Consider the following 22,647-nt stretch of genomic DNA (forward strand, 5'->3'; position numbering starts at 1 on the left):
GCAGATGGGTTTGCACAAGGTATGGCCACAAGGGTTTCAGATGTAGGGGACATCTTCCTCCCCCCCCAAATCACTTTAGGAAACAAGGAATTCGATTTTTATGTTGCAGTGGCTGTGTAGGGCCATCCAAAAGCCAGGTGATAACTCACAGCAGCTTTAGGGGTGGGAAGCTGCCTGGTGGGGCTGGCAAGGGGAGGAAGCTGAGCTGACATTTCCTACATGTGTCTGGAAGGCAGGCACTCCTAGTAACACAGTTTTGTGCTAATCTTCAATTTGCTGTACTGGGAAGCTTTTCCCTGGTCAGCAACCAGACACATCAAAATTACAGTGAAGTCACTCTGGGAAATAACAGGAGTTTCCTCCCCCTTCAAATTAAAAGGAGGGCGCAGGCTGGGTAAGAAACACGCTGCTACAATAGGACTTGATTGACTTTAATGTGGAAACAGTTGCACAGTTTAATATATTTCCTTGCCAGAAAACAGGGAATTTGTTTCCAAAAGGGCAAAGGCCTCTGGGATGTGTCCTGATTCTTTGTGATTCGATCTGTGCTGCTGTCAATGATTTACTGCAGCATTTCGGAGCCTGGTGGGCTCTGTGCTCCTTCCAGCAGTCCTGAAAACTTAAAAGCTTTGCTTTGCAGCTGATCTATAGCAAACATTTACATATGGCAGAGCAATGTGGTGGAGCCTGGCTCAGCTCTGTCCCTTGATCCTGTCTGTGTGTGTGTCACTGGCTTTGACACCAACCCTGGCCACGGCGTGCAGGGAGCTGCAGGCACCGCCTTCCCACAGGTAAGCCTGTTCCCTTCACCACATTTCCATACAGGAATTACCAGCACGTCAATCAGCCCATCAGTTTTCTCCTGACTTGAGGCATGTGCACAAAGCTACCAGGAAAAAAAAGAAAAAAAAAAAGAATTAAAAATTGGCAGCTGTCCAAAGCCCAAGCCAGTCATCGTAATTCCTTCTTAAAGGAACTGTTTGCACAATGGTTTTCCTTTTACAGATGACTATTAAAGCCTTCTTAAACTTCCTTACCGAAATTACCAGGCTGGGTTTGGGCACTTGAAATGAATTCTCTATACAGGATGATTTATGAGTTAATATTTTTCATATTCTTTTGCATTATAATTATTTTACACTCGACAACACGAAGCTAACAAGTGCATGTGAGTAACCCAGTTTTCAGTCCAAGCCAGATCCTCACACCTCAGGTTTTTTTTTTTCCCATGAACAATATTGTTAACCTATCTGAGTGTCACTTGGGCTTTGAAGGAAAGGAATAAACAAGTTACATTTTTTTCTAAAGCTATAGTGTCATGATAGGGAAATGGGTGGATTTATTTTTTTTTCTACAGCTATTAATTTCAAGCTTGTTGTAAAGGCAAATATGATTTAGGAGGATCAAAAAAAGGTATCAGTGATAATTGGAACATGGAGACAAGGAGAAGGCAGAAAGAAGAAAAAAATTGTGGTAGTGATACACTTAATTATGAAGGCTTATTCCGATAATCCCTTTTGAAAATGAACAAAGACGAGATTTTTGATGTTTGATGAACTTATCAAACAAGGCAGAATAATGAAGAGGGAAATGTAAAATCCAATCGAAGGTGAGCCAATTAAGTACTTGGCGAAGTGCTGAAGGATGCAGCCCACAAATCCTCCTGTCAGAGCGAAAAGGCATCAATACCTGCACGTCCTCCAGCTCTGGGCTCATCTGCAGCCTCCTGGGTTTTCAGCTCACACATGGGTCTGCACCCACAGGCTCCCTTTCTGAGCTGCTGTGGCTCCCATTCAGTGAATCTCTCTTCCCCAACTTCTGGTGGATCCCCCATCAGCTATGTACCTCTGCTAATTATTAATATTTCTCTTTGGACTGCAGTCTTGTGGGTGAAACGGACTCATTAGTTAATCACCAAAATAATAATAACAATAACAGTATTCTGACTCAGAATGAGCCCTCAAATGCTTCGAAGGCTGTGGATACGCAGGGTTGTGTTTGTATGCCACAGATTGCTCCTCAAGACAAAGAAATGGCTCATGAAATGAAGGCTTTAGGAGAAGAGACAGAACTAGAGATGGTAATGACTAGGCTGGGAGGCAGGAGAAGTATTTGCTGGCTGTTGTGTAGTGATATTCACAGTATGTGCAGAGAGTCTAATCCAAGAGCCACTACAATACTGTACCTTTGCCCTTTTCTCCTTTCATAATATTCCTTTAGTTATTTTCTTCTTTTCAGAGTTTGTGTATTTTGCTTTGGAAACACTCAACCAACAAATTCTTAGCAGAGGTCCTTTGTACCTTGTTCTCTCAGCACTGTTGGTGCAGCCATTCCCACCCCTCCACAAAGCCCAGGGAAACCAGGATCTGATTTCCCACTTGCTGGGAAAAATCCTGGGAGGTCACACTGGTGTAAAGAAAGTGACTTCAAAACAGGCTCAGTAGTGATAAACATCCCTGCTCCTGGAAACTGTGATGTGTTTCTGAAAAGAAAGGCAAAAAATCAGCTTTTCTTTAAAACCCGTCTCTCCATGACATTCCTTCTGTTTGCTCAGGATGGTTGCTCACATATATATATATATATTTAATTGCAATCTACCAATTGGAAAGGGCAAAGATGTCTTGGGAGAGCAGGAATCCCAAGGCAAAATCCCCAAGTACTGCACCTGCAGGCCCTGCTCAATTCTGATGGTGAATACTTGGATGGGACATCTTGGGATGCTTCCCATTTCCTACAGACCTGGTGGAAAAACACACACACAGATAATTTTGCCCCTTCCAGCCTCCAGCCCCTCTCAAAACACAGCTTCAAAGACCTCAGACCACCCTTTCTTCCCCTCCCTAGAAGAAGCAGCAGAAATGTTAATTCTCCAGCTCCTGTCGACTGTCAGCTGAGCCAGTGGTCAGGATGGACTGATTGCTTCCCTTGCCAAGAGAAAAAAGTAAGGATCCACTGTAATGTATTCATTCATCTTCAGATGTGTCTGTGATGAGGATGTACACACATTAATTATATATATTATACATATTCATCATTCTGAAGCATCCAGTAAACTCATCCAAATATGATGGAAATGCTCCTCTGCTAGAGAGGCTCTTATTTACCCTGGTGTAAGCTGGGGAATAAATTCATTCGAGGCAGCAGAACAGGAAAACCAAAATCAAGGCAAATGGTGGAAGAATCAGGCCAGAATACTTGCCCAAGACTTTCTTCCTTTTCTGTCTCAGACTTAATTAAGTATCCCCTGATTCTTAATGCAAATAGTCCAGTAAAAAGAAATTAGAAGCAGAATTCATGCATCAGCTCTTCTTCTCATATTTTTATATCATCTCACATATGTCTTCATAGTTTGAGAATTTATTTTCAAATACCTGACATAATTCTGCTTTCTACTGAGTTTATCTTCTCCCTGCCTTTTTTGTTCCTGTGCTTATAAACAGTATATTATCAGTAAATAACATGGCTCTTCTCCCTCTCTTTTTTCCCTTCCTAGTTTAAAGAGCAGCAATTCTCATTAATAATCCATCAGAAATGTTGCAGGATCAGTGTTGTAATTAGTGTCTGTGTCCATCTGAGCCTGGTGCATTGCAGGACAAAGCATATGCAGCTGGAAAAATGCCATATTTTTCCAAGGTATAAAATAGAGATATTTTTAAAACAGCCATTCCACCCCCCTCTAAGTCCACACATATGAACTCCAGACAAATCTGAGCTCCCAACTCTCTGCTGACTCTCCTGCCTTTACTACATATGAAGTCTTCAAGCCACAAACACACATAGAAATAGGAATATATATTAAAATGATAGTTTTGATTGCTTTATGTCCTGGGGAGGGAATTCCTGTGGGGGATACACGTGGTTGTGTCTCTGTGCAGCACCGCTACCGGCGGCTGGCGCAGCCAGCAGAGTTTGGAGGGCGACACTGCGCTGGGCAGCTCTGGGATGAGCAAGCCTGTCGAGCTGAGACAACGTGCACAGGGCCACCAGGGTGTGGGCAGGACTTCCAGTGCGAGGGAACAGGTGAGTGACCCAGGCACAAACGCCTGCCAGAGAGGTTTTGGTCCTGGGGGTATCGGTGCCCTGCCCTGGGCAGCAGGAGGGAGAACCAGTAGGAGAGCCAGCAGGAAATTCCCCCTCTTCAGTGTTTTCCTCTTACAGAAATCCATCCATGTTACCCTGGGATTTGGGTAGAAAAGAAGGCTGTGTGACATGGAGAATGTGAATTTTTCAGTGGAACAAAGAGAAAAGGAATATTCTGCTCCAACTGCTGTGCTGCACGCTCACACTCCCCTCGGCGGGCACAACGCTCCCGCAACGTGCCACTTTCTCCCCTGCTAGAGACAGAGTTCAATCATCAATCCAACCAGCAATCTGTTGGGGTGATTTACTTATTTTTAGCCACCTCCAGCTCTGAGGATTAGGATATAAAACGGCTGTTCTCTGAAACTTTGACTAGCCTTGACAGATTTTTGTTTCTATACAAATGGCTCAAACTTCCTTCCTGAGCATTTAATGAAAATTCTGCTGAAATTTGGAGCCACAGGTCAGCTCTGTGACCAGCTCATCAGCTGGAGCAGGTTATCATCACTCCACTGGGGTAAATTAAGCAGTGACAGCTCCCTCCTCAAGGCTTTCTCCATGCTCCCAGAAGCCAAAGCCCTTCCACATTGCCTTTCCTGCAAATATCCATTCTTGCAATTAATTATGGCAATAAACTCCCCAAATGCCTCCTGCAATAGGAAGAGGAAAAGGTGCACTTTAATAAGATGGAGTTGACTTCCTTAAGCCAAGGGGTGAAGCTATTCCTATAGCAACTTTCCAAGAGTGTGATTTTAGAAAATAAAGTCAGGACAGCGAGGTGACCTCTCCTTGATTCCCACCTGAGCCCACGGGAGTGGCCACGGCTTGGACTCTGTGCTGTGCTTAGGTCCCAGAGGCTTGGAAAAGCAAGTTCCCCATGGAATAAAGTTGTGTTTAACACTCAGCATGACCTTTTGTGGCCCTGAGATGTGGGTGAAAACCAGCACAATCAGTGCAAGCTGCCAGCCAGGATTTCTGGAGGGTGGATAAGCCACCGCCTGCATCTGTGCACTTTAGGGCGCTGCATTAAACGGCATCTCGTGTGCAACGGAGACAGAGACTGCAGAGACGGCTCTGATGAGGATAACTGTGAGGATGAAGATATTGAAAGCCCTTGTGAACATCTGTTCCCAATCCCAGGGGTGGAAAAAGCAGTCCAAGGGTGAGTAATTAATCAATAGCTGCTCCTCTCGCAATCAAAACAGGATTATGTTTCTTATATTGCTCTTCCTTAGTGATAGCAGTGATCCATGAATTGATAGGGGGCTGTGCAAAACCCAAAGGGGAGGTGCTGTCCCACATAGCTGTGGGGGGCAATGAGGGGTCATTCCAGCTTCTATTTCAAATTCTGTCTCAGATCTATTACCTGACCACAGTACTTGTGATGCCCTTTTTATACTCCTGAAAAAATAGATCCCAGATATCTCACAGCCTTCTCCAGTTGTTAAAAGTAATAGACTAAAGCAAACAGCAGATTTTGGAAGTACAGCACCCTGCTGGCATTCATCCTTACGGAGATTTAACTCCAGGATTTAGGACTTCAGAGCACAGATCGAAGGCAGAGAGCCTGAGTTCCACATGAGTATATGTAAATACTCCTATCCACAAAAATGTTTCCCTGCTCAGTTTCATATTTTCATTAGGTGATACAGGCAAAAAGAGAAACCCAGAATAAAATGAAACTGAAAGGCAAATTGTGACTGTGACGCTCTTGTTGAAAATCTTGTATTTTGACCGAGCTACTGCTCAGTTTCCCTTGGAGAACATGGCCCTGCCTGTGCCAGAGGGATTGGAATGGGATGATCTTTAAGGTCCCTCCCAGCCCAAACTATTCTAGGATTTTATGAACGTGGGCTACAGGGTGAGAATGGAGCCAGCCATTGTGTAACTTTCCCATCAGCTCAATCCAACACTCTCTGGAGTCCATGAGATAAATGTCTCTCTGGCCCAGGGCCTGGGAGGATCCATCAGAAGTTTTACAAGGCATGCATTAATTTTCACCGAGAACCCTGTTTAATTTTGCTCTCTGAAGTGCTTCTCCTGCAGAACACACAAAGCAATGGCATTTGCTGTCTTAGTCCTAGAGATGGTTCCCTGTTGAGAAGAGCAGTGCTGCTGTCTAGTTTGAATAACGCTTTCACTTTGGGCCACAGAATTGCATGGAATACTAAGCAATAGGAGGGATTTCAGAGGGCAGCAGCTGTGAGGGCTGGAGAGCAGGAGGAAGGAGGAATAAGGAAATAATAAGTGACAGACTTGGCAAAGCACAGACTTCATGTCTAGGGAGGGTGTTAACTACCCTGAGAAACGGGACCATTATTAAAAAGGAAGAGATGAAATTAAGATAGAAAATAATTGCAGAGAATGCCAGGAAGCACTTTGTGACAATGAGATGCATTAGGCTCAAGAGGAACCTGGAGGAATTCCAGGACTTTGGGACGTTCATAGCTGAACTTGCTGGGAGGGGCTGGGCAACTTCACGGATTTCTTCCTTTTCTCACGTGCGAGTCCAAATTAGTGCCTTGGAAATAAAATGGCTGTTTGTCTCCTGGTAGCTTTGGGAAGGAGACAGCAACGAGATAACAAACCCAACCCTGCTTTAAGTCCTATTCCAGTTCCTCAGGAGGCCTGAGGACAGATAACCTGTAGCATCAGGAGAACCTGTGACAGAGAGTGAGGAAATACAACCAGAGCTATGATAACTTCCTGAACGCTACCTCTTTCCAAGATACAACACCCTGACACAGGAAGGGAGACAGAACATTTACGACCCTGGGTTTTTTGGGGGGCTCTGTGAGTATGTGTACAACGGGGAGTGGCGGGAGCTGCAGTACGACGCCGCCTGCGAGCGCCTGCACTACGGAGACGACGAGAAGTATTTCCGCAAGCCTTACAACTTTCACATATTCCAGTTCCTGGTGAGTGCTTCAGGAGGCCAAATTTAGCAGCCATTTCCCAGCTAAAAAGCCAAACTCCCCACAAAGACATGAGGTACATTCCATCCGTAGGTTATGTTTAAGGTACCTCAGCAGGCACTCGATGGTGCAAACTCTGGTTTTTGGCACGTAGGGAACTCACTGCTTTATCTCCCAGGCATCCCCACTGCTTCCTCCGGGCCAGTCAGAGCCAAGAGAGAGGTGTTGTCTCTAGATTCTGCTATTAATGAGCTGTAGAGCTTGCACAAGCCTTTTGCCTCTCTAGGGATGGAGCTGGCCATGTGCAGAATGGTAACAATGCTGCTGTTCAATATTTGAAAGCATTTTAAGTGTATGGCATGGTTACAAGGGGCATAAATCCGAATTCTGAGTGAGACAGGGGTCCTGAAACCCATCACCAGGATCACGACACTTACAGTTCATGAGGTCAATTCTGATGTTAGACACTGATCCAAGCAGAGCAAGGATTCAGTTTGAGCCTCCCACATCATAAGTGGCTGGCTTGACCACAGTGTGACATGAACAAATGCAAACACATTATTCATGGGAAATATTACTCAATGGAAGTAGTTTTCATGTCCTCCCAGCAGGCAGAGTCCCTCAGTCCTCAGATTGAACTCTGGGGCTGGCTTTTTACAGAGCTGGCAAATGGCACAGCCCAGACTCAGCAGAGCTGTTTGATTCCACGTGCCAGCAAAGTGGAGCTGTCAAGGAAAAGGTCACTTCCCTAAAACACAGGCAAAACAATGCTTGTTTTCTAGCCTTGCCATTGTAAATAGATGTTGAATTTTTCTTCTCCTAAATAAATTCATCCAGAAGCAGGCTGGAGAGAAAAAAAAAATTCAGTCCAAATCGTTAGGATTTGGCAGAGCTGTAAGGAACTGGAAGGAGGGTTTTATAATGGGAAGTGTCAGGCTGTCTTAATAGGTACCATTACCAGCTCTGGCTTTGAGTGGCTAAACACAAACCTCTCCCCTGCTTGGAGATGGATAAAGCAAAATGCTTGGCTTTATCCACATTTCTCACATATTTCCAAATGAAATGGCACGGGACTTAATTCCTTATTCCACGTTCACTGAAGTCAGTGCTGGTGCTGTCAGGAGCATCACGGGCTTTAAGAGGTATTCCTTCAAGAAATAGAGATTAAAAAGGAAGGGAATCACCTGAAAAATTAATGTCTGCTCCTTTCATTTTAGACTCATGCTGATTCTGGATTTGCTTTTGAGTTTTACGAGGACTCAAAGGACCTGCTTGACGCCCTTAAAAGTGATAAATACAAAACAACAGGCTTCACCATTGGAATTGGGCCTGGAGGTGGAGATCTCATGTTAAACCTGGGCCTCACTTTATCAGGTGGCAAAGGATCCCTGAAGAATTTCACACAATATGATGCAAAGGTAAAAAAAAAACAACAACCCCAACCAAATCAGTGATGCATCTGCTCCAGTCGCATCATCTGTGCATGGCATGGTCTGGCTGTAACTTATGTCAGTTTGCTCTCTCAATTGCATTTTTTAACACAGGGTAATTGTACCTTAATTTGTTCATGTAATTGCAAATGTATGATCGTTAGTAATCCTGTTTGCTGCTCTTGGTATGTTTTAGCAAACAGGGAGTGGGAATAAAATTGAATTACGGAGTGCCACGGCGCATGTCATCTCACCCCATCCTGTTTCATGGCTACATTAAGCACATAAATAAAAAAATGCTTAAAAGTGACGATGAGGGAGGAGGGAATATCAAGATGCTGATCAAAACAATTATCCTCAAGGAGTGATCTCTGGTAGCAAATATATCTTGCTCAAATTAATACGAGCTGCCTCGTGACGGAGAAATAGGCTACTTTTTACAGGAGGTTAAACCACCACACTGAAAAAATAGTACCTGATAATAAGGTGTACTTCTCACAGAGGGTTTACATCATGGACTGGCTGTGATGACCTCTTTCCAATCTAATAACATGAGTGCTGGTATTTCCCACATTTACCGTGCCCCATCTCTACTTGTCTCTGGACTGCTGACAGAAAACAATAAAGAAGAATTACTTTGATGGTGTTCTGAGTTAAAATGCCCTTAAAAGCTGTTTGAAATGAGCACCATTATAGTATTTACTGTGCCCTTGTCCAGACTCACATGATGTTTGCAGCTAAATGATGATCAGTTATTGGAGGAATCATTTAAAGGACTGCTCATGTTGCAGTGGGGACTTGTCCAAAGCAATGGGAAATATAGAGGTGGAGCCTTGGAGCTGATGGTTTATCCAGGAAATTCTCCCTCAATCAGCATCTTCCTGGGCAGGGAATCTCCCCTCTGCTGGGCAGGGCTTGACCCTCCTGCTTTGTCACTCATTGAGATTGTGAAGGAAGCAAAAAGGGAATAAACAGTATGGAAAGGAAACCAGAAAAAGAAATTGCAGAAACGGAGAGTGGAGGGGAATCACGTGGAGCCCAGCTCTGATCACATTCACATATCAATAAAACCCTCCAAGGCCCTCCACCTCCACAGCACATCAGAATGGGACTTTAAAAAGAGAATTACCATTATTTCATTTAAACTCAGGCTTGTTTTCATACATACACTGACAGTCAGAGACTCAGGCTTTCCCCTGCAAACCTAAAGACTAGAAATTCATTTGTTTAAATTAATGCTGACTGCAGCTCCTCTTTTCTTTACCTGCAGGATGTTGGGTTCATTAGAGCAGTGACCAAGGTGCAGACAGCCCGCTTCAAGATGAGAAGGGACAACATTGTTTTGGATGAAGATGTGCTGCTCTCCCTGCAGGACCTCCCAGACACCTACAACTATGGCTTGTATGCCAAATTCATCGACGACTACGGCACCCACTTCATGACATCTGGCACCATGGGGGGTGTCTTTGAGTACATCCTTGTCATCAATAAGGAGGAAATGCGCAGAAAAGGTCAGAAAAATCAAAATACATTCTCTGTTCTCAGCTTTCTGCTTTAAACCTGGCATTTCCAGCCTGGTGGCACTACTGGCCACATGGCTTGGGATTAGCCTGAGTGTCACCAAATGTGCTCTGATTTCAGAAGAACCTGGGTGAGGGTTTGGCCATTATGGAAGGAACCTGAGCATTATTTTCTCAGTGTCACTTGCTAATCTTCTCCTATTTCTTGTCATCTTTGTTCACCATTGGAGGCTGCAAAGCCACTCAGAGTTCAGCAAAGCAACCCTCTCACATTTCATGTTCATAGTGAGGGCTGCAATTTTCTGTAGATGGAAATACCACACTGCACTCAGCAATACCTCTGCCACTTTACTCTGCTTAGTGTCACATCTGGAGCCTAACAGACCCCCATTAGCTCCAGTTCTTAACAAATTGGAGTGTATGAAGCAGGAGAGCCCTACCTCTAAATCTCAGTTAGATAAAACCCACCCACTGCAGATGCTGAGAGTGTGAGAATTACCATGGCTAGCAAGTCAAAAGTGTAATGTTTTTCCCAATCAAAAACATGGTATGCAGAACAAAAATTGGGATTCTAGCTCAATAACCAGGTTGTCGACTTCTGTAAAGGTGTCAACAATGCAACAGATCCCATTTCCCCTAAGGGCCATCACTCTGATGTGCTGAGGGTACCACTGCCTTGGTAACTCCAGGCCAGACAGTGATGCAGAAGGAAATTCTGATCTTGTACAACAGGTGCAAATTGCTGTAGCTTCAGAAATTTCAATAATTTTCATGGTTCTACCCCAGATTCTGCCTCTGGTCTGAAATGGTTTGGTCCCATATGCATTAGGATAACTATGCACTCCACATTGCACATTAACCATGACAATTTTTCCACAAGAAATTACTGATTGAGAGAATTTTCATCAAGTTCCTGAACCTCTAATGTTTGGAAACATGATGCCTCTTGAAATTACTTCTTCACTTTGAAGGGTGAGTGATATAGAAGTGAGCAAGGTCTTGGCAAGCAAGTCTTCAGGAAGCAAACTGCCAATTTCAGAGGAAGAATTAATCAGGAGCATGTGGAGGGAGGCTATTATTTTGCTTTATCTTGTGCTTGCTGTGTATGTAAGGAGATTTACTGCTAAGAGATGCCTTATCTTAGGAAAGAAGGATGCTGAAGTCCAGCAAAAGACAAAAATGTGCCCCAGTAGAGATGTAATTTTCATTCTAATGCAGAACCATTTTCATCTAATGCAGGCTCTGCCAGAAAGTCCAGTCTTACCAAGCCAGCAGTGCTGTGTCACACAACACTGACCCAGAAGGACTCACCTGCAGTGTCTGATATGCCACTGTCTGAAAGCATTTAGTAAAAAAACCCCTGATTTCTCTAATGTTGATCACAGCCATGCTTGGAGGCTGTGTTTGCAAGAGGATTATCCCTCCTTCCCTGAGGAATGGTTAGGATCAGGATATAAGTGCTCAAGTCTTAAAATCAGAGCTTCCTAAGATGAGTCTGAAGCTCTGCAGACGCATCACTGAGTCCCCACAGGGCTGAGTGTGGAGCTGCTTCAGATCAGCCACTGCATCCTGAGAGCCCACCCAGCCCACAAAACTGTTTGTTAAATGCTCTGGAACAGAGAATATTCTTTTTTTTTATTTTATTTTTATAGAGAACACTTGACTAAAGCACAGACTCAGGAAAAAGATCCCTTGGCTGAGTTTCCTAAATGAGACACAGCTTAGGTGGTCACTGAGCACCTGGCTTGGCACAGAGCTGGACTTTGAACATTTAGGAAACCCAAATTTTGAAAATGAAATCACCTTCTCTGTTTAGATATCCACAACTCACTGCAGAGCTTAGGGCTGCAGTTTTGCTACCAGACCCATTCCCAGCTTTCAGGCTGCAAGGGCATATATGGATGTGGTCATGAGTGAAATAAATACATATGTCAGAACGAGGTCCCTCGTTGCTCTGCCATCAATATTTTTCATTACTTGTTTTTAAAATAGATTGTTATGGTTCTATTATTTAGCAGAAAACAGCATAATGTGTTCACACATTACAAGAACATTTATGGGAGGAACATTATGCACGGAGTAAATTAGAAAGAGTCTTCATATATTCTGATTAATTCAAAATGCAGCAGTAAATCTTATCACTCCAGCACATTTAACTATCACAAATTATATCATACTAAAAAAAAAACCCCAACCCTATCAGGGCTCCCCCCTCAAGTGCCAATATTTACTGAGGCCACCCTTTCGCAGTGATAACCACTTTTCATTTATCAAGACCCGATCTTTCCAATAGCGAATGGTATCGACAGCCCCTCGCTGAACATAATTACTCAACAGGAACCATGGCAAATCAATTAATCAGGGTGTTCCTCAAGTTTAATTTTATGGCACTCCAGCACCAAGATAAGCAATCACTCATGTTGCTTTGGGTGAATGAACTTTACCCACTGTGTTTACAACTGTTGAACAGTTTAGTACAAGTAATTGAGTGCTACACGTTTAATCTTTCTCAAGGGCCCAGTTTTTGCAGTGGGATGCAGTTCCCACTCAAGTCTGGAGCAGGTTTCAGCTCTCACCAGTTGGAACTCTCAGGATGCTGAGTACCTAAGCAGGGTTTGGACCCACCAGGCCAAGGAGCAGATTTGAGCCCTAGCTGGCTCCAGTGAGCCCCTCCTGTAGGGTGTGCAGAAGCAAACAAGTTTTCAGGTGACACCCCAGAGGGATCTGGACAAGCTCTGTGCCCATGGGTACCCCATGAGGTCCAACAAGGCCATGCACAGGTGAAGGAAGGGGATTCTGCCCCTCTGGTGAGGTCCCACATGCAGCATTGCATCCAGCTCTGGGGTGCCCAGCCCAGGAAAGACATGGAGCTGTTGGGGGAAAGTCCAGAGGAGGCCACAAAGCTGTTTAGAGGAGTGAAAAACCTCTCCTATGAGAAAATGCTGAGGGAATTTAGGTTGTTCAGCCTGGACAAGAAAAGGCCCCAGAGAAACCTCATTGCAACCTTCCAGGGGCCTATTAGAAAGACAGGCCTTAATCAGGCCCCATTGTGACGGGACAAGGGGTGATGGTTTTCAGCTAAAAGAGGGTCAATGTAGATTAAAAAAGACATTTTTTACAACGAGGTTGGTGAAACACTGGCACAAGTTGCCTGGAGAGGCGGCGGGTGCCCCATCCCTGGACACATTCAAGGCCAGGTTGGATGGGGCTCTGGAAAAACTTGTGTGGTTGAAGATGTCCCTGCCCATGAGGGAGAGGGACTGGGCCAGATGGCCCTTAAAGGTCCCTTTTAACCCAAACCAGTCCATATTTCCACAAAACCAGAGCCATGAGTGTTTGAGCAATATTTTAAGCACAAGCAAGGCAAGGCCCTGCTCCCCAGTGCTGATGGGAGGCTGTTCAGCAGACAATGCTCCAGGGTGGGACTTGGACAAAGGTTTAAACTTCAGACCATTAAACCACGGCACAAAACCCCCACTGATCTCTGTGCCTCCTCTCAATACCATGGTATTGATCACCAGGCTCCTTTGGAAAACACTTTAAGGTCCTCCAACAAAAAAGAGCAATACAAGTTACCTATTACTTACAATACCCACATTTACTGAAATCAATGGACTTTTTAACTGCTAAAGAGCACAGGCTTATATTTGCAGTACACTGAGGTGCTTACATAAAACCAGGCTGTATGAAATATGCACATTGCTTACCTTGGTGAAACCAGCTCATTAGCTCCCTTCTCCCCTCTGCAGTCGCTTCATGGCTCTCCAGTTACGTATTTTCATGATGTATGTGGTGGTGCTGGCAGCAGCAGGCAGGAAAGCTCTGGCAGCTCTCAGCACACAGACCTTTTCTAAGATACTCCTTAAGGTGCTGCTTAAGCCATTAATAGGTGGGTCAAAGCCTTAATTTAGGAAAATTAGTGAGGATCTATTGATTTCAACTGTTGTTCCTGGCTTTACCTTAGTTATGTGTTAGTCTGTAAAAAAATCAAAAGTTTGTTGTTAAATACATAGATCAGACAGGGACGTTTGTGCCTGAAGCCTTAAAGTTTTTACTTTCTTCTAGTATTTTCTAAGGAAACAGCTTTTACACCTGTTATATGATAGGCCCAGTATACCCCAATAAAATATTGGGGTTTTTCCACTGTCCTCTGCCCAGAATAGCTTTTGACTTTGAAATACAAAGCCATGAAAATAACCAAATCTTTTATTCAAAGATGGAAAAAAAAAGTGGGAAAATGAACATCAGGAGTCACTGAATTTACCTGTCTGCTTTCTGGTTTGCAGCCATCAGCACGGAGGAGATAAGTGCCTGTGTTGGCCTGTCCCTTGGCATTACAGCCAGCAAGGAGAAACTGGACCTGGGTGCAACTCTGACATACTCTGACTGCAAAAACAAAGGATTACTGAAAACTGGTACAGCAGCAGGGCAGGGGTGTGTTGAGGCTCCTTGGGTCACTTGTTTTGGTCACTTGGGCACAGAGACTCGTGTAGAGGCACACAAGGGGTGAGGAAGGGAGCCCTGGTGCCATCCCCCAGACAAGGTGGGACCATAGAAACTTTGGGTCTGCATCTCCAGGACTCCTGATCCCTCTTAAAAGAGCAGGAATTGATGTAGCAATGTCTGGATTAGAAACAGAGGTCGTGGGGTGGCTGGGAGGCTGCAGTCTACAGCAATGACAGACTGGGTGTGCATGGCAACTAAAACAAGTCAAAATAGACTCTAAAAAGTGCTCAAAGAGGGCAGGAACCCCCCAGATTTGTACATTCCATAATGAGCTATAGACAGTGTGATCTACTGCCCATGTCCTACCCAGAAACTAAGGCTGGAGGAGTGCAGGCTCTTCAGGTCTTATCAGTTTAGGGGATTTGGGATGCTCAACTTGTCACCTTGTGATGAGGTGGCAGGGCTCACCCCATGAGCAGGGAGCACGGAGATCACATCCATCCCAGGAGGCAGCTCCCTGGTAGCCCCCTGCATGATTGATCTCACCTCCATTTAGCAGTTTCTGGGGTCTGTGTGGAAACAGCAGCTGAATAACACCTGTGCAATTCAACTTTGCAGATGCTGAGAGCCACAGTGCAGTTGTGGAAGATATTATCCCCCGGATTAGAGGGGGAGACACCAGTTACAGCGGAGGGCTCCTGAACAGTTGGGATGGCAAAATGTATCGTCACTGGGCCAGGTCATTAAAATATAATCCTGCTATTATTGATTTCCAGGTAAGGCTTTTCTGCAGTTGAAGAAACTCTGCTGCTCTAAGGAATGAAAGTGTAGCCGAGCAGATCATTTCGTATTTTTATTGTGATCCCATCACAGAACAAGATTAAATGTAATGGGCCACTGATCTGGTAACCTCTTATTCATTTCACAATGGGGAGTACATCTCCTACTGACTGCATCCACAGGGAGATGGACAAGGAGCTTAATGCTGGATTAGTGCCAGGTTAAGTTTCTGATGTGTTCCCCCCAACAGCTTCACAATGAATTGCAGCTGTATTCATCCCTAGCACTCTCCCTGATGCTGTCTGCCCTCCTGTATAAGCAGGGGACTCACGGGGGGCTGGGGAAAGTGTTTTGTTACCCAGCAAAAGCTCATAGACAGGCCCTCTCCAGGAGTTCTCTGAGCAGGGAGCTCCTGGCTTTTCTGTCAGGTGGGTTCTGTCTTTCTCCACACTCCACAAAGAAGGTCTGTGGCCATAAAAGTCAGCAAAGCCCCAGTCTCCCTTTTGTTTCACTGGATGCCCCATGAAACGGGAAGTATCTTATAGGGCTTCTGTGGGGAGGGAGGAGATGGGTGCAAGCAGAGGGGATGGAAAGGGACAGAGAAGAGCAACCCTACAAACAAATAATGCAGGGTAGAGCTGGCACCAGGGCATGGCCACAACCCCTCAGCTATGGTCAGGAGGACCCCAAGATGCCAAGATCACCAATCTGCTCCAGGAGAAGCTGTGGCACGTGGGGGAAGGATCTCTGTCATGGCAGGGACACGCTGCCATTTCTATCCCTCTTGTCTTCATTTGAAAGCAGGGCTGAAAGCTCTGACAGGGAGTGGGAGAAGGGAAAATGGATTTGGGAATTATCTGTGTTATTGGCAGGGCAAGAAGGACTGTGCAAGCCTTCCTGGGCAGCACCTGGTGGCAAAAAGTGCTTTCAGTTCCAGCTGCAGGTTATTCACCTTTTTGCACAAGTTCCCATCAATTCTGGGCAAAATTTGTTGCAGTTTTCCAGTAAACCATGCACTGACCTCTCTGTTGGCTGCTCCAGAGCCGAGCAGTCACCCTGCAACCAGAGCAGCCACTTCAGCAGCTCTTATCTGCAGCCCCCTCAGTTTGCCAAACAGGCTTGTGCAAATTTGCTTAGGAGTTCATCCCAAAGCCCAGCTGATCCTGATCCTCCCCACGAATCACTCTCACAGTGCCTTGCACAGTGAGCTGACACCCAGGTCTTCTCTGGAACAAATTCCTGGCCTAGAAAGGGAGTGTTAGCACAGCTGCATCGATGGACAAATATAAGTGTCCTCACACAGTCCCAAGTTTTTAGCTTTAATACTCATTGAATATTAATATTCAGTTGAGCAAGTTATAATTGCTTCCCAAACAGGACTATTTTTGCTGACTTTTATATAGGAACTGTGTTTTGCTGCTGGAAAATATTGATGAGCGAGTTACATTCCCAAAGCTGTAGATGACAGTATTATTTCACTACATCAAAGGGCAAAAAATATATAGGCAAAATTCTTCATTCTCAGCATTTATGGGATATTTCACAATCTGGCCACTGCAAGAAATAGGATGGCAATAAATTTTGATGACACCCTCTGTCCAAAGCTCTTACCAAAACATTTTCTTCAAAAAGGCAAAAAGCATGCAAGAATCTCAGGGATTGTGACAGCACTAAGAAATTAGTAAAAAAAACGGGCTTACTGGGGTGTTTTAACTTATCATTTGAATCCATACTAAAACTCCAAAGCATGTCCAGAAAAGTCAATCCCACACAAACCTCCAAGATGAGGAAGGTTTTGGACCGGTGGCTCCTCACTGGGGCAGCAACACATTTGCATGATGTACATGCAGCTGTCGAGGAAGACAAATGAGTTTTTCCCCAAGTCCTGAATTTATCCAGCGATGTCACAGCATCCCAGTCGATGCCCAGCTGAAATTGTTTCCATGCCATCCATCTCCATTCCCTGCAGCTGCAGCCCATCCACGAAATCCTGCGCAGGAGCGACCTCGGCCACATGGAGACCAAGAGGCAGCACCTGAAGCGGGCTCTGGATGAGTTCCTGCTGGAATTCAGCCCCTGCCGCTGCGGGCCGTGCCAGAACAACGGGGAGCCCGTCCTGGTGGGTGACACCTGCTCCTGCCACTGCCGCTCTGGCTACAGAGGCCCTGCCTGCGAGCAGACTGAGCGCCCAGGTGAGAGCCCAGGCTCAGCAGGGAAGGGGGACAGGCAGAAAAGGGGATGGATTTCCCCCCTCCACGTGGCTGAACCAGCAGCTCCCACCATCCATGCCTCAATCCTACCTTCCCCTCTTGTTGCTTCCCTTATTTTGTTCCTGCGTTATTCCGAGCAGCCCTGCAAGAAAATGAGATGGGCAGCTCAAGAGAGGGGGGAATGGCTTTATATTGAAAAAGAGCAGAGTTAGGTTAGACATGAAGAAGGAAATCTTCCCTGTAAGGGTGGTGAAGCCCTGGCACGGGTTGTCCCATCCCAGGCAGTGTCCAAGACCAGGTTGGACAGCAGCCTGGGATAGTGGAAGGTGTCCCTGCCCATGGCAGAGGGGTTGGAGTGAGAGGTTCCCTTCCAACCCAAACCATTCTGTAATTTATTATTACTATAAATAGTAATATTCATACAGATATTTATTCATGCAGATATTTATTTATACAGATATTTATTTATATAGATATTTATTCATACAGATATTTATTTACACAGATATTTATTTACATATCTATAAATAGAGTAGTGGAAATGAGGATGTGTTTAATTGCAAGGTTAAATCCAGGAAATCCTCTGGAGGGCTCATGGCATCCCACTAAGGATGGGTGCTCCAAGAGGAAGAGCACAAACCTCAGCAGGCAGGGAGAGGAGGGAAGGGGAAAGGCTCAGGTGCTCACACAACGTGCCGCCAAAAAAAGCTGTTTTAGTGAAAAATTGCTACATTGCCAGATTTCCCACCCCATCCTGGGATGCACTTTGACTAGAGTGTCTATTTTGGGGTGAAAAAATATGTTTTCCCAAAGTGACAGGCTTATATTTATGTTTTCTTTGTCACTTTCTATACTACCCTAAAAAGTTAAGTGGGTAGCAGAAAAAGCCACGGATGGAACAGGCTCTTTCATTTCCAAAAAAAGTTGCAGCTCTCTCTGGATATTTTTGTCCTGATTCATTACGCAAAAAAAAAAAAAATCAAAAAAAGAAAATCTATATATATATTTCAGCACATGAAGCTGGCAGAAAAATCCATCTTTAGATCAGTTCCACCAGGCAGAGCTCCAGTCCTTCAACTGTGGGCTCATCACTGGGGTCTCACCAGTGGAAAATCAAAGCTGTGATGAGATAAGGAGTTAGAGCAGAGCTGGGGAGATGGTTTGTGAGGCTGAATGCCAAAGCTTTGCTTCAGTGACTGCAAAGTGAGTTTCTTTAAAAAAAAGATAAAATCCAAATCACAGGAATTTGCTTGGGAAGCCCAGGATCTGCCACCAAAACAGAGCCCTTGACTGGCCAGCCTTGTGCTCCTTGATTTTAGCAGCAGTGAGGACAGGCACATTTCTAACTCATGGGCAACTTTTAGTTTCAAAGTTTCAGCTCCAGAACTCATTTAAGACCAAACTATTTTATTTTTTTAAAAAGCACAATGTTCCAGCAGATGGAAAAAGCAGCTTCCCAGCCAGCACTAAGTAAGAGCACACACATCCATTTGTGCTGTCTGGATTAATAAAGTGCCCAAGCCAGGCACAAAGGCCAGATGAGTAAATAAAAAACGACAGTAAATGACAGCCATCAAGCATTCCCATCATTCAGGAGCAGCGCCATAATCCATAGTATCGACCGCTCCCGACAGCTCAGTCTGTACTGTAATGAAAAAGCTCTGAAATGACCCATCTCCAAAAGGACTTTTCACAACATCCCCACCACGTATGGGGACTTTTGTCCCTCTGCCTTGGTCAGAGGCTAGGAAGTTGCTGCAGAGAGAGCTGTGAGCTGTGCTTTGGGAAAGGAAAGGCTGAGGGTTTCAGAGTCGGACAAGAAACAGCTGTTGGTGTTTGGGGCCATGCTGATTCATCCGCTCTGGCTTCAAAGTGCCTTGATCTCAACAGCCTGGGCATGGCCGGGATAGAGCAGGGAGTCTGTGTCCAGAGGAGTTTCAGCCAGACCTGAAATCCCCTTTTTGTTTGTTTTTCCCTTTTTTTTTCCTGTGTGTCCCCAGGTGGTGAGACGGACGGGCGCTGGAGCTGCTGGTCAGGCTGGTCCCCGTGCCAGGCAGGGATGCAGCGGCGCAGCCGGCAATGCTCCAACCCTGCCCCACAGCACGGAGGGCAGCCCTGTGCTGGGAGAAACCTCCAGAGCAGAGCCTGCTGAAAGCCCAAGGTGCCTGGGACGGGGTGGTTTGGAACCTGGGCTGGGCTATAAATACTCCAGGACTGCGACAGAATTACCCCTGGGAGAAATAATTGACCGGTGATGCGTTTCAACATGTGCAGGAGTCGTTGCGCAAAAGCTGAGCAACTGCTCCCACGGTTTTGCCCCACCAGATGTGATGGGAGCCCCACCAGTGCTCAACACCACTGCTGCAGCACAGAAGATGGCAGAGAATCCACCCAAAGCAGGTGGAGCTGCTGGGTGATCATGGGTGCCATGAAATAAATCCACGGCGAGTGTTTACATAACTGAGCTTGACTCTCAAGGAGTTTATGTATTTTCCTTTGGGAAACACGGGAAAAGCTCACGATCTATGCAGTTGGTATTGACATATGTATCACAAAACTTTTGTAAGTTGGCACTGTCAGATTTGTAAGTCCAGCATATTGGCCAGGGCTGCATTTGCAGCAAAGCCATATGCTGCTCTGCATGGAGAAGGCTTCAGCCTGAAGATGCTGAAGCATCCTTGCAAAATGCAAGCCCAAGCTGATGAGGAATTTTAAATAAATAAATAAAGCCATAAATAGAGAGGCTCGAACGCAACCGTTGGGCAGAGGATGTTCCCACACAGGCAAAGGCTTTTCCTCTGTAAGATCAGTGATGAATTGACTATTAGCACGCAGGCATTTTATCTCCCAGGCACACAGAGCCTGAGAAGATGCTAACAGGCTGCTTGATTTAAGGGGCTCTTTTGAATGTGAGACGTAAATCTCAGCACAAGAATGCACACAGTATTGAACTGTGTCCAGAGACCACGGCGACAGCCTGCAGCTCCCTCTTCTTAATGAACTGCCACAAAAACCTGGGATGGACGGAAGGCAAACGGCACTTCATTTTACTGAGCTTTTCATTGCGAGGGGAGAAGGGGGGCAGAAAAGCTCTGAGAAGGAATCAGGCATTATGAACAGCACCAAAACCTCAAAGCACAAAGCAGCCCTTCTGTAGACATTTGAATGGAGAGGGGGAGTAGAAAGGAATCATGGTTTAGTGAAAGAAATTGCTCAGGTGCTTGGAAATGCTTGTTTTTCAACTGTGTGTCAGTGGGGATTTACAGGCTGACACTCAGCTGATGTAAATCAGTGTTGTTCCTTCACTGTAGCTGATTTATGGCACCTGAAGATCTGGACCCATATTTTCTTTTGTGGGCATATTTGCCAAAGGCCAGCTTTTTAACCACTTTTTTTTTTTTTTTTTTTTTTTCTTGTAAAATGAAACTATGGGCTGAAAACAACAAACCAAGTTGTCTCAAGCCCAGAGATGGATTGTTGTGTGAAAAATCCCTTTGCTGGGGGACAAAGAGGTGGACTTTTGGGCCAACCTTGCTATTCCAGGCAAAGGAACTGTTCACCCAGAGAGGAATTTGCTCCCAAGGGCTTGAATTTGATATCTTCTGTGTTAGGAAATGAAGCAGCACAAAGCACCCATGGATCAGTGTGACTTAGGCATCCGAAGGAATGTGAAATGGAGGATCACAACAGGTGATTTGATGAATGCTGCCAGGTTGTGTGGAAACACGAGACAGGACTCTTACACCAAGGACCACTTTGGCTCACAAGCAATTCTTAACTCTTGCATCGACTTCCTAGGACTCAGGAAAATGTCTGCAAGTAAATGAGTACAAAGTCACCTCAGCCAGAAAACCAATTGTGCTCATTTTTTGACCAGAGGGGAGAAATTAATGAACAGAAAGATCTGATGCCTTGGAGGCTGGGAAAAGATGGGGCCTGTAGGAAAACAACCTGCATCCTCAGCTTTTAGAGCTGTTTCTAGAAGAATAAATCACAGAAGAACCACCAAAAAAAAAAAAAAAAGGAAAAAAGTATAAATCAAAGTGATTAAAGAAACTGCATGCAAAATCCCACCAGGAAACATATAAATAAGAGCAGAAAAGCTATGTTTTACCTGCTGTTGTTCATCCTCATCACTCAACTCATAGCCCAAGGCACTTAGACACAAACCCAAGGGCTTCCTTCACACCAAAGGAAGGTGGATACTGCCCCTGTCCTCCCTCTCCACCCCAGGGCTCAAACACCCACATGCTGAAACCCAGGAGCAGCAAAGCTGGAGTCAGAAGAAAGGAAGAAGCTGCCTGTAAGGTCTAGGGAAAGGAAAAAAGAAAAAAAATAAGAAAAAAAAAATATTATGAGCAATTACACATTTACAATGGCAGTGGAAGAAGCTAATATATCTCATGCTGAAGTGGGCAGCAGGAGAGTTGTGCAAGATGAGATAAGCAGCAAAAATGTGTGTTTCTTAGTTAAACTAAAAGCTTAGAGGGTACAATAAAACACTGCAGTTCCACCCGGGTTTTAATGAATGGATTTTCCCCTCTTGCACACTGACATACATTTGATATAGTTATTTATCCTATATATTTCTGGCGGCATATTTCCCAGGAGACCTTGTTTATCTCACTCATAAGCACATGATGGATGCGTGGCGCTTTGGATAAATGGTATCACAATCAGATATTTTTATGGATATAGGCAAACTGGGTTATTAACAAAGGAAGGGCAGAGAGGAACCAGCACGCAGAAGAAAATAGGAAATGATTGATGACAATACACCTGAGGTTGCAAGGTGTAGGCTCCAGATAACCAGCTAACAGCAGAGGAGATAAGGGCAGTGCTTGAGACAGAGCTGTTTTCTACCTCAGGGTCAATGTCACATCAGCTGCCCCAACGCCTGCGTCCCTCTAAGCCTGGGAGTTTAGAGCAGGCAAAAATTCCCTGGCAGGAGCAGCTCAAAAATTGTTGCCTTCTCTTTTCATACAGCGGAATGCACAGTCACAGGAAGATACAAAACACTTAATCCCACCAGAAAAATCTGAAACAAAAGAAATTCCAGGTTCTGGTGAGTTTGGGGAGGGACTGGTGGTGGTGGTGGTGCTGCCTGTCATGACCACCACAGTGAGACCTGCGGTGCTGCACTACAAATCAGTAAAAATATTTGTTTATAATGGTAATCATTACTCTATTCAACTCTAGCTTTTTGATTTACAGAAACAGGAGGTCTTAACATGGGATATAAAAGGAAGATAAATCTGCAGGCTTG

General features: G+C 45.0%; 1 protein-coding gene across 1 annotated transcript; it reads left to right on the forward strand.

The window, feature by feature from the left end:
* The first annotated feature begins 559 nt into the window (after positions 1-559).
* Positions 560-19,845, forward strand: C8A (complement C8 alpha chain). Its single transcript, XM_086841636.1, has 11 exons — positions 560-791; positions 2,845-2,941; positions 3,876-4,020; positions 5,098-5,242; positions 6,809-6,998; positions 8,213-8,413; positions 9,696-9,936; positions 14,232-14,360; positions 15,010-15,167; positions 17,141-17,363; positions 19,382-19,845. The coding sequence occupies exons 1-11, from the start codon at positions 676-678 to the stop codon at positions 19,531-19,533; spliced, it is 1,797 nt and encodes a 598-aa protein (XP_086697762.1). The 5' UTR covers positions 560-675; the 3' UTR covers positions 19,534-19,845.
* The last annotated feature ends 2,802 nt before the right edge of the window (positions 19,846-22,647 follow it).

The sequence above is a fragment of the Cyanistes caeruleus genome, chromosome 9 (genome assembly GCF_971803275.1).
Source record: "Cyanistes caeruleus chromosome 9, bCyaCae1.hap1.1, whole genome shotgun sequence".
NCBI classification, from domain to species: domain Eukaryota; kingdom Metazoa; phylum Chordata; class Aves; order Passeriformes; family Paridae; genus Cyanistes; species Cyanistes caeruleus.